Source organism: Osmia bicornis, chromosome 16 (genome assembly GCF_907164935.1).
Source record: "Osmia bicornis bicornis chromosome 16, iOsmBic2.1, whole genome shotgun sequence".
NCBI classification, from domain to species: Eukaryota; Metazoa; Arthropoda; class Insecta; order Hymenoptera; family Megachilidae; genus Osmia; species Osmia bicornis.
This window is the reverse complement of record NC_060231.1, coordinates 2,166,515-2,184,699: the sequence shown is the minus strand read 5'-3', so window position 1 is coordinate 2,184,699 and position 18,185 is coordinate 2,166,515. Positions and strand designations below refer to the sequence as shown.

The window sequence follows — 18,185 nt, the reverse complement described above, 5'->3', positions numbered from 1 at the left end:
CCGAGGTCGATATCACGTGGCGTTACAAAGTTATGGCCATTTTAAGCTAAGCTAAGCTAAGTTAAAGACTAGCTTTTCTAGCTGAAGTTAGGTTAGGTTAGGTTATTTTTTGGATTCGAAATTATCGGAAAATTTTTGAAAAATTGTGATTTTTTAAAATGGCCATAACTTTGTAACGCCACGTGATGTCAACCTCGGGACACTTCCTACCGTCTTCTCCGACCTTAATCCCGATCGAGATTAATTACCCGGGAAACTGCAATCCAACCCAAAACGGTTATCCTCTTCTTTATTTTTTCAAATTCTTCGTAATCGCAGATTGCTTTCGTAATGGAGTATCGGTATAATTAATACTGGAATAACTGTGGAGAACTATCGAAGAAGCGGAAGGAGCGGGGATAGGATAGGAGGTAAAGAAAAAAGAAATTCTTCCTTTATGGCGTTTAATGGGATTCTTCGCACTTCGGGCCTGGCTCCGACAAAGGGCCAATTCTGGTTCGGGCCAAAGGGCCTCCTACCAAATTAGAAAGCTCTGAATGATTTATCGGCCAGGGATATTAAATTAGAAGGAATTTTGTGGCTCGAAAGCAGCATCGGCCCGGGTACTTGTTCGTTTAATACCAATAATTCCCTCGCACTACCGACAAACATTGAAAGCATCCTTTGATACCTTATTTATTCTCCGCTAAAAAACAAGATTTAATTGACGAGTCGTTACACGAATTGACGTAATTAGGCAGATAATTGCTGTTCTAAAATTCTGAAGTTGAAACATTTTTAAAGGCACCCTAGAAAAGAATCTTAATTACGCTAATGATAATAAGGGGATGAAGGTTCATTTTTAGAGGATAAAAAGTTGGAACACGATGGTTTTCAGATATATACAATAATTTATTTAATCACGAAGCAACGTTTACATTTACGGGCATCTTCGTGAGAGTACGATCGGGTACATTAATTATATTACGCTTGTAGATCATTCGCTGTCAAAGAACAAAATTTATACAAATAGATGTAAAATTTTTTATTATACAAATCTGCGTAAACGATCAGGAATACTGACTAAAATAGAAAAGTTCCTACTTACATAATCACAATTGAAAAATACTTCTTACTGGTAAATGGAAAGGTTTGTGTTTTAAAAGAAGAACGTTGATAAATCGAATCTATTGGAAAAATTGATCTACGTTAATTTTCGAATCGAAAAGAAAAGTTTATTCGTTGAAAAGTTTCTTCTTTCCGAGTCGAAAATACTTTTTTGGGGGGAACGAATCGTAAATTCGACAATTAAGGCCTTTATTTCTAATATTATTGACTCTATCGAAATAACGCTCTCTTTTGTTCAATGTTTTTTTGGTAAATATTTACATTAAAGTACCTCCAATCACCTTGACCTTGACATATGTTATCAAGGTCATCACTTTGAGTAACTTTTCCTTATAACTTAATCGTCGATATATTCTGAGAGAATAGATCAATTTTTTACATTATTTCAAAATTATATCCACTAAGAAACAATATAATTAGTGAAAGGGAATAAATATTTATATTGTTCGGTATACAAATTGTTTAAGTACTTATTCGTTATATCCGCTAACAAGTAATGTATAATAATTAATGGAAGAGGGAATAAATGGAGAGTTGATAAAGAAATCTAACCTAACTTAACCCAAAGCCATTTGCATCCGCGCCATTATTGCTCCATTGTCCGCGTGTACTTCGTGACCATATTTCGATTTTGGGTTAGGTTAGGTTTAGATTAGATTTTTAGGTTAAATTTTTTGAATGGAGCCCTCTAATAGGGAAGACGGAACTCTTTATCAACTCTCCGTGTATTGATTTTCACAAATCTCCATCTTGATTTTCAGAAATCTGCACCATCTTAATTTTTACAAATCTCCATCTTGGTTTTTATAAATCTCCATCATGATTTTTACAAACCTCCATCTTAATTTTCACAAATCTCCACCTTAATTTTCACAAATCTCCATTTTGATTTTTACAAATCTCCACTTTGATTTTTACAAATCTTTTTTAGTTCCTAACTTTTTAATAAGCAATGAGCGACGATTAAGTTATAAGGAAAAGTTACTCAGACTGATGACCTTGATAACATATGTCAAGGTCAAGGTGATCGGTGCTGGATACGTTAATCTAAATATTTACCTTTTTTCCCATTTATTAGTTTTTATACTCTCTAGAATCGCTCCTCTTAATTATAATTCTTCAGGAAGTCTAAATAGTTGTACAACTCGATACAAATATCAACTGGTGATTAATAAAATTCGTCTGTATTAACGCATTGTTGACCAACGGGCTATCTCATGTCGCCAGCTTTTATTTCCTAATTAAGTTTGAAAGTGAAACAATTTAAATAATCTTCAATATACTTTATTTATAATAATGAATTTAAATAAAACTTGAATTTAATGAATCTATTAATTATTAATGAATTTAAATAATACTGTGTATTATATTTTAGTAATTTTTTGTGTGCAATAATCCGTATAGCAATCAGATCATTGCAATATATTTAAAAATACCTAGGACAGTCGGAAAAAGTGTCTGCAATTAATTAATTGAAAAATTCTTTACCATTGCGATCCGAAATGGCTGAAATCTTTGTAACACTAAAAATCTAAATATCAAGAAAAGTAATTTTCTTTTTGTAATAAAGCTTTTACAATATCCTATATATTACCCTGAGTTTCGAAAATTAAAAATAGCTAATTAAAAATAGCTCGTGACCGGTCAACAATGTATTAATTAGAAATTCGAAGAAGCATTTAGCTAGGTTACTTTGTCGAGAGCTTTGGAAAGATCTTAAAAATTAATTAGATTCGTAATTACGTGTTAAAGGATGACATAGTGTGACTATTAAGGAGCTACGAATATAGGAGCTAGAAACTTGCGGCTTCGAACACTTTCCAAGTGTAACCGACACTTTCGTTCGAGTATTTTTATATATCGTGTAGGTATAAACATTTCCCATACGTTTCTAAATAGTACCATTCTCTGTTATTCCATCATCCTTTTCCATTAGAATATTTTCTCGAGAATAGAAAGAATTTGAAAAACGAAGAAAAATCTGATATTTCGAAGAACCAGAAAGAATACTGCAATTTCTTTAAGAAGACCGGTGAAAAATGAAAAGTTACTAGATAACTAGGAATGAAAATTCACCAAAAATACACGTTCCTCGTCGCACAGATCGATGGAATCACCAAAGGACACAGAATTCCGAGGAAAATCACCATCACTGTCACCGGAAGCCCCCGTTCTCCTCGCTGGAACCGTAACAGAAACATCAACATGGAGTAACTGTCCGTCAGTTTTTAGGGCGAAATCGTTCACAGGACACTGTTCAGGTAGCAGTCTCGTATGGTACCTTGGCGGTGGACAGACCGAACGGGAATCCCGCGTAGAGAGGTCGGGGGACGAGTAGATGTCCTCTCTTCTCGTCTTCCATGTTCCCGGACATTTGTTGATCATCGGGGGCTATGATGTTCTCAATGGTGAAGGGTTTCTTCTTCTTCTTCTGTTGCTCGGGTTGGATGCTCGTCTGACTGGAGATGCCGGCCTCCAAAATGGAAGAGGAACGAAGCTTGCCATCGGGCTCTGAATTGCTGCTCCTTCCCCCGGTGTCCAGGAACGGTCTGGACTCAGTCTTGTCGGAGATGCTGGTCTCCGTGGCGCCGGGACAGATTTGTCTGCTGTCCGGTATGTCGGTTTGAAAGTAGGACAGCTGAGAGACGTACGGGGACACCTGGAACCCGGGGAAGCTCCAGCTACCCGTTTGGAGGAGGTTGTTCTCGTAGCCGCGAAGGATCTCGTCGGTCCCGGCGAGTCTCTGTCGAACTTCCGGCGACAGCAGATAGTAGCTGGAGCCGGCTTCCGGTGCGGAGAAGCCGGGAGAGCTGTTCCCGCCGGAAGTCATCCCGAGGCGACGCTCGTGCAGCTCCCAACGGAGCAGATCGTCGCGAAGGCGGTGCAGATTCGCGACCGTCAGGCCATTCGTTTGGGCGCTCGGGTTTATCGTGATGACCGGCGAGGACTCCGAGTGGGGAGGCGGCGGCATGGCCGACGCCAGTGCCTGGAGTTCCGATTTCAGCAACTCCTTGTCGGGTTTGTGCAGCTTGAACCGTTTCCGACGACGAAGCAGCGAACCGTTCTCGAACATCGAGAGGGCGGCTGGGTGAAGCGCCCAGTACGCACCTTTGCCTGGGCGATGGGGTCCTCTGGGCACCTGGGAACAATCATTTCAAAAACGTGTCGTTAAGTGCTTTTATACATTTAACGTTCTGGGCACTTCTAAATTTTTACTTAAATTTCGCATTTATTCAAATTGTTTAATGTATAATCATTTTAAGTTATTATATTTATAATTCTATGTAGGTCAACGCGATTAAAAGTTACAAGTACCTAATTAATATTTCCGAAAATTTCGACTTCTCACCTAAAATCATAATTAAAAGTCGAAATTTTCAAAAATTTTAATTACTTGTAACTTTTAATTGCGTTGACTGATTTCGATGAAATTTTCAGCATGCACATAATTTATTTGAATCTACGAAAGATATATTTTAAATTTTCATTACAAACTCAGATAAAAAAGTTAAAAAATTATCATTCACTATTTTTTTTCACGATTTCAATAAATTGTAATTTTTTAAAAGACAAAAGTACATATTTCAGGCAATTAATTTTTATAGTTAACGGGATAACAGGCAACATACATTTCAACAAAAGTACCTCGATAAAATTTATAACTTAAAATAAGGAGCTTGAAACCAATCATTTTGACTGGTTTGGTAGTTCTAGTGTTAATAAATATTCATTGAAAATAACATTAAATTTCAATAACGAGGAATATAGCTAACCAATTTCGCGATTATCATCAGCCTGGTAAGACAGGCATAACGAGAAATAAACAGGATGATTGCGAAGTGGAAAACAGATAAAAAGATGATTTTTTTATCGAGCCTTGGGTCCGTTTTAACGCGGCCGGACAAGCTGTGTCAGCACTCGTTCTCTATTCTATTTTTCGACCATCTGTTTTGCACCTGCCTCCGACCTGAATATCCTCAAGAAATACGATCGTCTCGCTGGACGATCACGAAATCATTTTGCTCTTTCGCAAACCCTCCAACAGCAATGACTCGGTTGCATTAAGAAGTCATTCTAATTGTAATTAGATTTTTTTTCTTTTTTCAAACCTTCATTATTTCATACAAATTGACACGAGACACAAAAGAAGAAGAAGAAGAATAAATTGGATACAGTTCAGTGTTTTCCTGGTCCCATTTTTGGAAAATATATACAGTGGCTGCAAAAATATTCGGACACCGTTTAAAATAGAATACCTCGTTTAAAATTGAACCAAATGACTTGAGGTTTTTTGAAAAGGTATACAAATTAATTTACTATTATAAGATATTTAAAACATTACCTTACACTAATTACAATTTGTCGAAATCAGGAAGAAAATAGCAAAAGGCAATCTTTTTAATTTTTTATCTGAGCCTGTAATAAAAATTTGAAATATAACATTTGTAAAAAGTATGTTATGTGTATGCTGAAAATTTCATCGAGATCGGTCAATGCTCTAAGAAGTTATAAGTAATTAAAAGGGTATAGCAGGATAAGAAGGTCAAAAATGTCCTTGCGCCAATTTTATTGAACAATGCACCATTTAATAGCTTATAAAAAAAGATCATTATATACCAAGTTTCAACCCTGTATCTCAACCGGGAGGGTAATTACAGGGTAAAATCGAAAAAACGGTTTTTGCCATATTTTCCCTATTTAGTGGTATTCAAAAAACTTGAGAAAATTCACAATCATAAAAAAACATGTCTAGAATTTTTTCAGATTTTTTCAGATTTTTTGAATATCAATAAATAGGGAAAATATGGCAAAAACCGTTTTTTCAATTTTACCCTGTAACTACCCTCCCGGTTAAGATACAGGGTTGAAACTTGGTGTACAATGGTTTTTTATTATAAGCTATAAAATGGTGCATAGCTCAATAAAATCGGCTCAAGGGCACTTTTGACCATCTTATCGTGGTATACCCTTTAAATAAAGTAATTAAATATATTAGTATAGCTATACATTAAAAAAATTTATGAATTCTATTCCGAGTTCGTCCGGCAGTTCTATCCGCCTGATTTGCATTATTTTTTTTTTAAATGAAAGGTATTCTTGCATAGATAACGCAACAAGCATTGGAATACATCTACCTTTCGCCCCTCTTAAATTATATATGTACTCAAACGTGATTTTTCTGGAATTTCTCTCCACTCAAAGCTTCTTATCTTCGGTTCTAATTGGGGTAATCAAGCTCTTTCATTTGAGCTATTGACCAGTTACATTGGATGACTTGAATCAGAGTTAGGCGCGCACAACAAAGTTGAATTTCAATTTTTCTAATAATCTATATAAAAATTGATGTATGAATAAAAATTTTTCACACTGGTCAACTAGTATTATATTAAAGTAATTAAATATAAAAAAATAAAAATAAAGAGATAAGTAATTAAGAACATAACTAAGAAAAGTCGCGATTTTCGGAAATTTTAATTACTTTTAACTTTCAGCATACACATAACTCATTTGAATCCACGAAAGACATATTTTAAATTTTCATTATAGGCTCACATAAAAAAGTTGAAAAATTACTCTTCATTTCTTTTTCACGATTTCAACAAATTGTAATTTTTTAAAACGACAAAAGCACGTATCTTAGTAAATTAATTTGTATAGCTTCTCAAAAAACCTCAAGTCATTTGGTCCAATTTTAAATCAGGTATTCTGTTTTAAACGGTGTCCGAATACTTTTGCAATCCACTGAATATTCTGAAAAAATTCTCGACGGGTACTGTTAAACAAACCATGTCTTATTCCCCGCAAATTAAAAAAAAATTTTATGTTTTTAAATTTCTAATTTTGTAAAAAAAAGCATACATTTCGACCTAACCTAATCTAAACCTAACCAAAAATATTTTTTATTCAAATCATAGAATGTTCAATTCGATAAGATACAAAGTTTCTATTCGGGAGAATACAGAATTTTTATTACATTTACAACTGTTTCAAAGGAATTCAGCCTTAACCCTTCTATTCACAATCCCTAGCCATCGAATTAGGACCACGTACGAAAACTTCACTTTTATGGCTATATAGTGTATCATATATGGTAAATTATCTTAGGTCATTCAAATTATTACTAAATACATTGACAACCAGGTATACATAGCAATAGATTTGTTACTATTATGATGAAAATAAAATGATGTGGGCGATGAGCGATTAAGGACTGTGCGAGTGTTTGTCTGGAGCCTACTCAAAAGGCTTGTTTACAACTCTCTAAGCACCACGTTATCTGAGTTGAAAACAAAAAGTACAGATATTTGGGAAAATAACGAAGATATAAAAAGCATATGGGGCATTCCATGCGAAATCGGACACCTTTTGGAGCACCATGTCGGATTTTGCTTAAATTTAAATATGTTGTAGTTTTTAGTAATATATAAACGTATCTCGAAGGATTTTAAAAACTTTATATGATAAAGCAACATACGAAGCATACTGGAAAGGATACAATGCAAAGGGTGGAAATACGAGATATTAACATGTGTTAATAGTGTTATGTACAGTAGTAGTGTATTGTGTTAGTAGCTACTAAATTATATCATTACAATTTGAACAGGCCTTTTAATTTTATAGAAAACATGAAAAATGCTGAAAATTTGGAGTGGTCCTAATTCGATGGCCAGGGACTGTATGTGTTAAATTTAAAAGAATAAATAAATTTGACAAATTTTATAACTCTTTTATTGTGCATTTGCAGGTCCTCTGACTAGGCTCATTCGACAGACATCGTCGAGATCTATAAAAAGATCTATCGAGATATGAAATCGGCGCAGTGTGACGTTTGGTCGATCTAGCGGAACCAAATCAATTTCGCAACCGACATAGATATACCCAGTGACATTAGGGGGAGTTCCCCTAGTATCGGGCATTAGCTATATCTAAAAGAACTGAAATGTAATAAAATTGTTTCAACCGTCAAACGTTTTATCCTCTCCTTTCTTTTAACGGTTGAAACAATTTTGTCACATTTCAGTTTTTGTAGATATAGCTATTGTCCGATACTAGGTGCCGACCGGTACTAGGCGCACTCCCCCTATACAGGGTGTCTCATTTTAATCTAAAAATATTCATTTTTCTGTTTATTTCTACATGGAGGCGCCTCCGAGATTTGAAGGTGACCTTTGTTTTTTTTAAATGGAATGGGGTACTTTTTTATGCATCAAACAATGCAAGCTAGACATTCTTTATAAAAAAAGTACTGACCTATGTATGTCGAAAAGCTGATACTTTAGGAGATATTTCAGTTTAAATAATTCTAAAATTCGTACTGACATTAGCGTTTATTTACAAGTATGGTTGAACATAACGATCATTTGCATCACAACATTTTTGAAATCGATGAAGTAAGGACTGGCCTACGTTATTTAATGTAACGGCTGATATTTTGCCACATTCGTCAATAATACGTACGCTGCTTCATATCAGTCACTGTAGTAGAATTATTTAAACTGAAATATCTCCTGAACTACCAGCTTTTCGACGTACATAGGTCAGTACTTTTTATAAAGAATGTCTAGCTACATCGTTTGATGCATAAAAAAGTACCCCATTCCATTTAAAACAACAAAGGTCACCTTCAAATCTCGGAGTCGCCTCCATGTGTCCACCATTGCATGTCCCCCTTCGAACAGAGTATGTTTCGTTTAAACACTTTTTTCGAAAAATGAACATTTTTCGAGAAGATCGCGTGTAAAGATTAAAATGAGACCATTTTAGCAGAAAATCTAAATATCAATTATAAATTAACAGAAAAATTTTTATAATCATTTCAATCTGTAAGTGATCGGATGTTCCCATTTCTACTACTGTGAAGTCTTCAATTTCCTGTAGCATAATTATGTCTGTCCATATCATGTCTATTGTTCTGAGGCCCTTTGAGTCTATGAGCGTACAGTGGTACCTCGGTATACGACCTTAATCCGTTCCTGATGTTTGGACTTATACCGAATAGGACGTATACCCATGGGCATCCGCAGGATTCTTTTGGGGGAGGGGGGGGGGGGGGGATGATATAAAATATCACTTCTAGATTAACGAATGTATGCTATAGCCGTGTGAAAGAAAAGGAGAATCAAGAACAATTCGAGATACAAGATAGTTCGAGCGAGAAAGAGACGGAGTTCCAAACGAAGGTGACAATAAATAGACTCTCTGTCTATCCAAGGGGGGGGCAAGTGCCCCGATTGCCCCCCCTTGCGGACGCCCATGCGTATGCCAAACCAACCTTTCCCATAAGAAGTAATGTAAAAGTAATTAATCCGTTCTCATGTCAAAAGAAACTCCTATTGATATTATACCTACATTAATGAGATTGTAAAATAATTGAACAACTGTTTATGTCATGAACAGCATTTAAACAATTTCCTAGAAGTTTATAAAAAATATTCGCCAGTTTATTTAACATAATTAATTTGCAAAATATAAATGTAACCTAATGATAGATTCTTAATTAACAAGCCAAATGGAATAAATTTTATTGTCTCCTGTTTTGCGGTTATAGTTTATTGTATGATCAGTCAGTTAATAATACATCAACTCCGAATATAATTGATTATTAATTTAATTTTTCCTCTGAGATAATTATTTAAAAATGACGCAAAATTCACAGAAAAAAATGTCGTATACCGAGTAAAATTTGTCAGCTCCAAACAGAACGTATTCCAAAGCAGACTTCCATTTTTCTGATTTACTTCTTCCATTTAGCACTATTAATCCAAGTTCGTCCATTTGTTCGCATAGTATTCTTCCTGTTTTGCTTATTACACTGTCTTTATTCTGTCTTGTGTTTCAGCTGTGATTGCTTCTCCATACTAACAATAAATACCACTTGGTTGCCGTTTCCCAATTCTTTTATTAAAATCACCACCCACAATTGCACTGTCCAACAAATTCTAACTTTTTTTGTGTTCCGATCCCAGCTAGGTAATTCTTATAGTGTTTTGTACGCTGATTACGAATCTGCAAACCGTTCTGCTTAAAAAAGATATTGAAATTCTATTTACACTGGATGATTTTACGCTGGACCTCTACTTTTTCGGATAAATTGAGAAGTATCCAAAAAAATGGCCCGACAGACGTCCTGTCCAAATTTCAATAAAGTTTGCGATCGTTTTGTGAATTTGTGAAAAGCTATTGAAATGTGTAAACAAAGTAAAAATGAGAAAGAAACACATTTCTGAGTGATCATTGTATCTATTAACGATTGTATCCCATAGAAAAAAGCACTTTCATTTTTTCCCGAATTTTCCATTTTTCCGGGCAACTTTCCCAATTTTTCTTTCCCTAAAAACCTTATTCGGACTATTACGAACATTAAAAAATAAAAATTAGCCGAATCATATATTCTTTTTCAGGACAAACCAAAGACCGATTAGTGTACTGAGATTAGTGCTGTTTTGAATGGGGCAAGACATTAGATGCATTTATCAAGAAGTTATTGGGTTTTTGTTACTTTATGTTATTTTATTTTTACTTTCATTTTTATTTCTATTTTGAATTTTGTATTTTGAATTTCTACTTTATTTTGACTGTGAATGTAGAAACATAATCTTAGTTTTACCTTGGGTCTGTCACCAGAGGAGCCCATTGTCTATATTATATTTTATTATTTTCTAGTATTTTCTATGTTATATTGCTAGGAAGGCGTCAAATAAATCTATCTATCTATCATTATTCTTTTTCTTCTACTTTGCTTTTTATGCATATCCATAACCCAATTAATTGAGATTCTCTCTACATTTCTATTACGTTTTCCTTGTGCAGTATGCATAGTCCTCCTCTGACTCTTCCTACTAATTGTTCTCTTCTTTCATTATTTAAGATATATTTGTACTCTTTTAGGAACTCTGAATTTTTATAATCATTTTGTATGTTTATTGAAACGAAGCTCCGCTATTAAACGTCTGATCGGGATTTTTGTGACTTTTTAACTGAAAATCTAGATTATCAATTTTGACCATTCTTTGCAAGCCGATCACAATGGTCATTGCGAGTGTTTATATACAGAGTGTCCCGTAACTGGTGGTACAAGCGAGTAGGGGGTGATTCTTCCATGAAGAATTGAATCGAAAATGTAGAAAAAATTAAGTTTGAAAATTTTTCGAGTTCGCGTGCACTTGGACCAGCTTCAGCCTCGATAAACATTGCAAGAAACACGGAAGTACTCTCCTACTCGGAACAGTAAGATAGTAAAATCCGTCGAACTGGAGCTAAATCAAGTACACGCGTACACCATAAATTTTCAAACTTATTTTTTTCGAAAATAAGGCGTGTAACATGGGTAAAGAAAGAAACTTCGCGAAAACGACGAGGTATGGAAACGTCCAGACAATTTCGGGAAAGGTCGATGATAGGCTATCGCGGGAAGCGGAACGCGAAATTCATTCTTGACGACGAGAACGTTGATTTCGGCGGCCGCGGATAGCAACGAGCGGATATAAATTAAAGGCCTATTTCACCTGCTGTTATCCGAGAGAGAGAACGAGGTAAGACCATCGGCCGCTCTTGGTCGGCAGGAGAGTACGGCGATAATACCTGAACGCCTGCCGGAGAAGAGAGAAAGAGAGATCCCGATAGGAGAGTTCGGCGACAATACCTGGACGCCTATCGAACGGAAGAAGTATAAGACTGGATACACATTATCGGTTCGGTCCCGATCTGGTCTCTATGCAACTGCTATGCAACTTTCGGGCCGCTCTCGATCTGATAGTCAATTATAAAAAGTCTTTTTCGATTGTACTTTTGGCATTAGTAGATGCAAATTATAAATTTACTGCTGTAAATATAGGTTCATACGAAAAAAGAAATATACAGGGTGGTCCACATAACTCTTAACAGCTCAATATCTCGAAAACTATGACATCGATTTTAAAGTTCTTGATCTTAAATTGCATGGATCTGAAGGGCCTTTCTAACTACATAAACATGAAGTGGCCCCCCCCTTCTTCTTTAATGGGAGGCGGGGGTACCTTTATAATTTTAAATGGAACCCCCTATAAAACGTTACATATTTAGATTCTACAGGAAAAAACAAGTAAATTTTGTCTGAAACATTTTTTTGTCAGATATTTCCAAGATGAGATTATAACAGTTTGAAGTTTCGACTTGTAGGTACAATTCTTGAGTTTGACTTAGTTATTTATGAAAACGTTCTCAGTATGATGATTTAAATAACATTTTTCGCATGATGCGGTGCCACGCGAAGTTGGCATCTCATATTTTCAAAATGCTGTTTTTTCAGGTATTTCGCCGGAACTATTTCTGAAACCTATCTGGAACTATAGAACTATTGCGGGTGCAAATAGAACTGTTGCTAAAAGTTTTGTTTTTTGAAAATGGGGTGCTAATTTTACAGACGCAATTCAATAACGCTATTTCCGAGCGCTTCAAGTAAGTACCTACAAGTCGAAACTTCAAACTGTTATAATGTCATCATGGAAATATCTGACATAAAAATATTTCAGACAAAATTTACTTGTTTTTTCCTGCAGAATTTAAATATGTAACGTTTTAAAGGGGGTTCCCGCCCCCCCCATTAAAGAAGAAGGGGGGGCAATTTCATGTTTATGTGGTTAGAAAGGCCCTTCAGATCCATGCAATTTAACACCAAGAACTTTAAAATCGATGTCATAGTTTTCGAGATATTGAGCTGTTAAGAGTTATGTGGGCCACCCTGTATACTGATCGAATTGAGTAACCTTCTCCTTTTTCGAAGTCGGTTAAAAAGTAATGATGGTGGTATTTTCGCGAACTCTGCTCTCGGAAAAAGTTTACAAAGTTGCAAATTGAATGTTCCCGAGGATTCTCCACTGACAATAGCACCTTATGTGATATTAGGTGATGAAGCATTTCCATTAAAGAAATATTTAATGCAACCTTATCTAGGATCAAAAAGTATAGAAGATATTAAAAAAAAAATTTAATTATCGATTATGTAAAGAAAGAAGATTAGTCGAGTGTGCATTTGGGATTTTATCAGAAACCTTCAGAGTTTATTGTAGAAAACTCATAGCTAATCCTGAAAATGCCACTACAATTATTTTAACGACATGCATTCTGCATTATATTATTAAAAATAGTCGATCTTAAATTGCGAAAAGAATTTGGAATACATTGAGACAAATCATGTAAACAATCTACGAAGACAAGGTGGAAATGTACGAGCTGAAGCGTTTCAAACGAGGGAGCGCAGTCCCGCTCCAGGAAAATATTCTTCATGAGAAATCGAGACCGAACCGGGACTGGAGCGTGATCGAACCGGAGCTGGAGCGGACGCATAGTGTGAATGCTCTCATAAGATTTACATTGGAGTATATTTTACCCGACCGAACCGATAGTGTGAATCCAGCCTAAGCATGGCGCTCACCGTAGAATGTCGTACAAATAAATAAAAGAGAAAACTGTATCCTACACCTTGTAACCTCACCTAATCCAATAAATCCTATCTATTCAACAGATTTCCTTGTATTTTCGCTTAACCATGGCTAAAAGCGTCATATAAAAAATTTTATTCTACATTTTCTACATCCCTACTCGCTTGTACCATCAGTTACGGGACACCCTGTAGAATAAAATCAGAGATCGCTGGTGTCCTTTAGGAATGGTCACAGAAACCGATACCGATGTTAAGTCTATGAGAGAAATCGTAATTTGTATTCGTGTTCCGTAAATTAAAACTTGGCTTGTTTCGTTTTGTTTTGTTTTGATCGACTTTTAAATCGCAATTTAAGCGCAATTAAAGTCGAGTTTCAATTACTCTGTTAAAGTTACTTTTACTGGAAATCAGTCGCTTCGCTCCAGTATGTCGGCCACGAAGCGGATGGCGGTCTAGTTTTATGTATAAGTGTTAAATAATTTAACGAACATGGATAATTATCAATATTTAATTAACCCTAATCACTCACACCTCTAAAAAATCATATATTCCTTACACGGGGTCATATAGACCCCGGGCAACTTTCGATCGTTCTGTAACTCATTGTCCCGAAGATTTTGACTTAATACAGAGAAAATGGAACGCACATGTTCCTGAGGTATTAAATTTATATGGAGATCTGAGAAAAGTTTTAATAGTTTAAAAATTAGAGAAAGACCACTTTTTCAATTTTGATTATATTTGGCTGAAATTTTATTTTTATCATCTAAAGACATCCAGGGTTGGGAAGTAACTCGTTATTTTCAACGAAGTTACAGTTACAGTTACTTATTTTCGGTAACTCTAACTTAACTTCGTTCTTTATTCCGTCTGTAACTGTAACTTAACTTTAATTACATATTTTTGGTAAGTAGTAACTATTTTAATAGTTAGTTTAAAAGTTACTTTATATAATATTTCGATCTTCATAATAAAACGAAAAATGTTCCTATTTAGAAGATTTATTAGGAATCCGTTCTGCTGAGAGTTCCCCAATTCTGGAACAAAATCTCGACGACCACGATGACTTTTTTCCTTTTAACAAGCAAACCAAAGAAATTGAATCCGTACAAGAAGAATTGTATCGGTTCTTAAAATCGAGTAACTGCAATATCAGTATGTTAAACGATTACAGTGCAATCAAGAAACATTTTATAAAATATAACACGGCACTTCCGAGTAGTGCATCTGTTGAACGGATGTTTAGCGTCGGTGGTTCCGTCATAACGCCACAAAGAGGACACTTCCTTGATGACATAATTGAATACCAAATACTGTTAAAATGCAACAAAAACTTTTATTAAAATTTTGAGTAAAATATTGGGTATTATTGAGTATTATTATGCGTAACTTTATAGAATTATAATTGTAGCAAGAATATAAATTTATCGGTGGTCCGGGGTCCTTTGACATATTTTTATTTTTTATTTTTATTCCAAAAAAGTAACTGTCAAGTAACTCGTTACTTTTCTTCAATAACTATAACTGTAACTAGATACTTTTATAAAGTAACTTTCCCAACCCTGGAGACATCATATTTTGAGAAAAAAATCTCTGAAGTTGATGTTGGGGTCTTTCAGACCCCTAGTGAGTGATTAGGGTTAATGTTTTTGATTAATAGAAGAACCGATAAAAGCAACGATAATTAGTATTTCTTCGCCGCAATATTTTTCTCCCGTTAGATCCTCCAAACGTCGCACTATGCGTCGGCCGAGAATACACGGAATCGCAGTCGAATAATTAAGCACGAACCTTGATGAAGCAGTCGTTGAAGGACAAATTGTGCCTCAAAGAGTTCTGCCACCTCCTGGTGTCCTTCCTGTAGTAAGGGAATCGATCGGCGATGAATTTGTAGATTTCCGCGAGGGGTAACATTTTATCCCTCGACGACCAAATCGCCATCGCGGTCAACGAGATGTAAGAATAGGGTGGCTTTTGATCGCCGTAAGTGTCCCTCGACGGCCGAGGCATCTTTATCTCCTCTCTCCGAGTTCACCCACGCCTTCGGTATCTCTTTCGATCCTCACCCACCCTCTCTTCTCATCGGGCACGATTGTCGTCACATTTTTTCTTACATTTTCTTCCTCTTTTCAAGTGAAACCAACTGGGAACGTTGATCCTGAATGTATCGAACCAGACAGAGTGTCCCTTTTATTCAATCAGGATCATTTTAAGTCATCGTTTCGATGATACCCGATCAGTTAATTCGATCCTGAAACAATAAACATAAAATTCTGTTTATTAAAGAAAAAAGTTCCTTTGATATTTTGTTTTATAGACTCGGGGGAATCGAATTAAGTAAACTCATTTCGTTACAGCGGATAATTATTAATGAAATTTATTCGAATCTTCTTGTATGCACAATTTTCTTATCCGACGCGATGATCGTTAAGAGTGCCTTGAGATAATTTGCATAATACCGATGGAATTTATAATCGGAGCGAGTTCGAAAGTAAGGCGATACGCGTTAAGCAGAAAAATATCGCCTCCATAAATATGTAACCTGAACTGAACATTTTTCTGAATTTCTATTTAAGTGATTCGAAAATCGAACACGTGAGTCGATTGAATGTAAAAAGATAATCCAATGACCTCGCGTGTCCGTATAATTTTAGGTTTATTTACTAATGAAGTACGGTAAAACTAATTAGTTCCACTTGTGCCGACATGCAAGGATATTGATTTTTCTTTTATTTATCCAAGTGACACGTCATTCTTTAACAATGGTACACGATTTACACGTGTCATCGATTCTAATTTGTAATTAGAAGATACAAAAGAAGTAATCGAAAGGGTAAAAGGAGGAAACGTATAACTTAATTTTTCGGTAAAACGCCGCGTAAAATATGCAATTCTTCGGTTCGTTTTTTTTTCTTTCACCACCGATACAGTTGAACTACTCGATCGTAGGTGTCGGACATACATGATTCATGAGGAACGTTCGCCAGAGGTTTGGGAGGGTCCAGGTTCGGAGAATTTGGGGTTCGAAAGGTGCTTCGTTGCGGCGAAAGAAGGCGGAAGAATAAACGAGAACTGTGAAAAAGGGGCAAACAAATTACAGACAACAAAGGACGAGCAAGGCTGAAGAAACCTTTCGGATTAACCCTTTCGTAACAGCACGTCAAATTTAAGTTAGCGATCGGATCAAGTACTCCGTTTGCTTAAAAATCGTCTGCTGTGAATCATTGTTGCGTTATTTTGCGATCGAAAATGAAAGATAGAAACTCCGACTGCTTTGATGACATAAAATATCACCGATATATCAATTTGAAGTTTAAACTTAACATAGAAAGGCTGATTGTTGGTTGTCGCATGTCGTGACAGAAATACTTAAAAATAATTCACACGCGACAACCCAACGCGAAATAATTATCGTTGAATAATTCAATAATTTTGTAAGAACAAACACAATTTTAAATTGCTTTTCAATATTTTATCAAAAATTCACACAAAGAATTTATCAGGAAAGCGCAAAACGAAAATTCTCCTTTCCCGACGACAGTATTTATTTTTTTTAAATTAGAATTCTTAATTATCCAAAGAAGAACAATGATGCGCAAAAGCGTGGGTGGGCGGTTCAACGTTCACGAAACAAGACGGGGTTCGTGCCGAGGGAAAATGAATGTAAAATGATATGAAAATCGCGAGATCAACTCGACCGTGGCTAACACGAAAGGTAACTGCGGGAAATAAAGTTTCGAATCGCGGGCATAACATCGGTCGACGCGACACGAACAACTTTTCCTACCAACGATAGGAAGTCATTTAACAATTAGCAGTCGCGTGAAAATACTGGCTGTTATGTAACGAAATTTAAGTCCTTCCATTCGTTCGTCATGAGAAGAAACAGTTACAACTGCGATTGTTTTTACAACTACCGTTTGGTGTAAGAAATATTCCCTCGGTTTGTCTGAAATTAAGTTAAATAAAATCGAACATACCTATTGCCATAACGTGGCAATAAGAGGCCTGAAAACTTGGAATTGACGCAATACAATTCCTGCGACAATCAACTGAGATTTCTTCAAAAAGTGCCACAAAAATTTCAATTTTTATTGAAAAATCGACTGTTTTTCACTGACTTTATTAGAAGACTGCGATGCACCGTTGCACAATCGTGGAACTCGCAAACATGAAGAGTCTGAAAGGAGAATTAAATTCTTCCCCGGAATATCGAATTTTTTAACCTTAACATTTCTTCGAAAACACCATTACAGTTCAAAGTTCATCGTATTCAAAGGTCTTCAGGTTTCCTGGTTTTTCGATTCTTCGGCAAATACCATAAACATCATCGAAGGAACAATATTACAATTCGAGAATCGATATTGTTTAAAGAATTTTTCACTGCACAGAATTATTCTTCCAGTTCCTCGTTTAATTTCAACAAACAAGCACGGCGGATGAATTTTCTTAGGCGACGAGAGTCCCGGTTACCGGAAGCGACACGAATGATCACGCGGCCGGAAAGCGAACACTGGAAAACCGGAAGAGAGGAGGAAAATCGAGCAACCAACGTCGCGTCTCCAGGGACACTGCGCTCAAACGATACCCACACTCCCGATGCGAGTGCACACCCCCACCCGTCGCCCATTGGTCCAGCCGGCGTTCGGCATTGGTC

At 35.9% G+C, this 18,185-nt stretch overlaps 1 protein-coding gene across 1 annotated transcript; it reads right to left on the bottom strand.

Annotated features, from left to right (window-relative positions):
* Nucleotides 1–2,492: 2,492 nt before the first annotated feature.
* LOC114879502 (forkhead box protein C1-like) lies at nucleotides 2,493–18,031 on the bottom strand. The gene is made up of 3 exons (XM_029194477.2): nucleotides 17,509–18,031; nucleotides 15,320–15,779; nucleotides 2,493–4,246 (listed from the first exon to the last, which is right to left on the bottom strand). The coding sequence occupies exons 2-3, from the start codon at nucleotides 15,536–15,538 to the stop codon at nucleotides 3,365–3,367; spliced, it is 1,101 nt and encodes a 366-aa protein (XP_029050310.1). The 5' UTR covers nucleotides 15,539–15,779; nucleotides 17,509–18,031; the 3' UTR covers nucleotides 2,493–3,364.
* Between the last annotated feature and the right edge of the window lie 154 nt (nucleotides 18,032–18,185).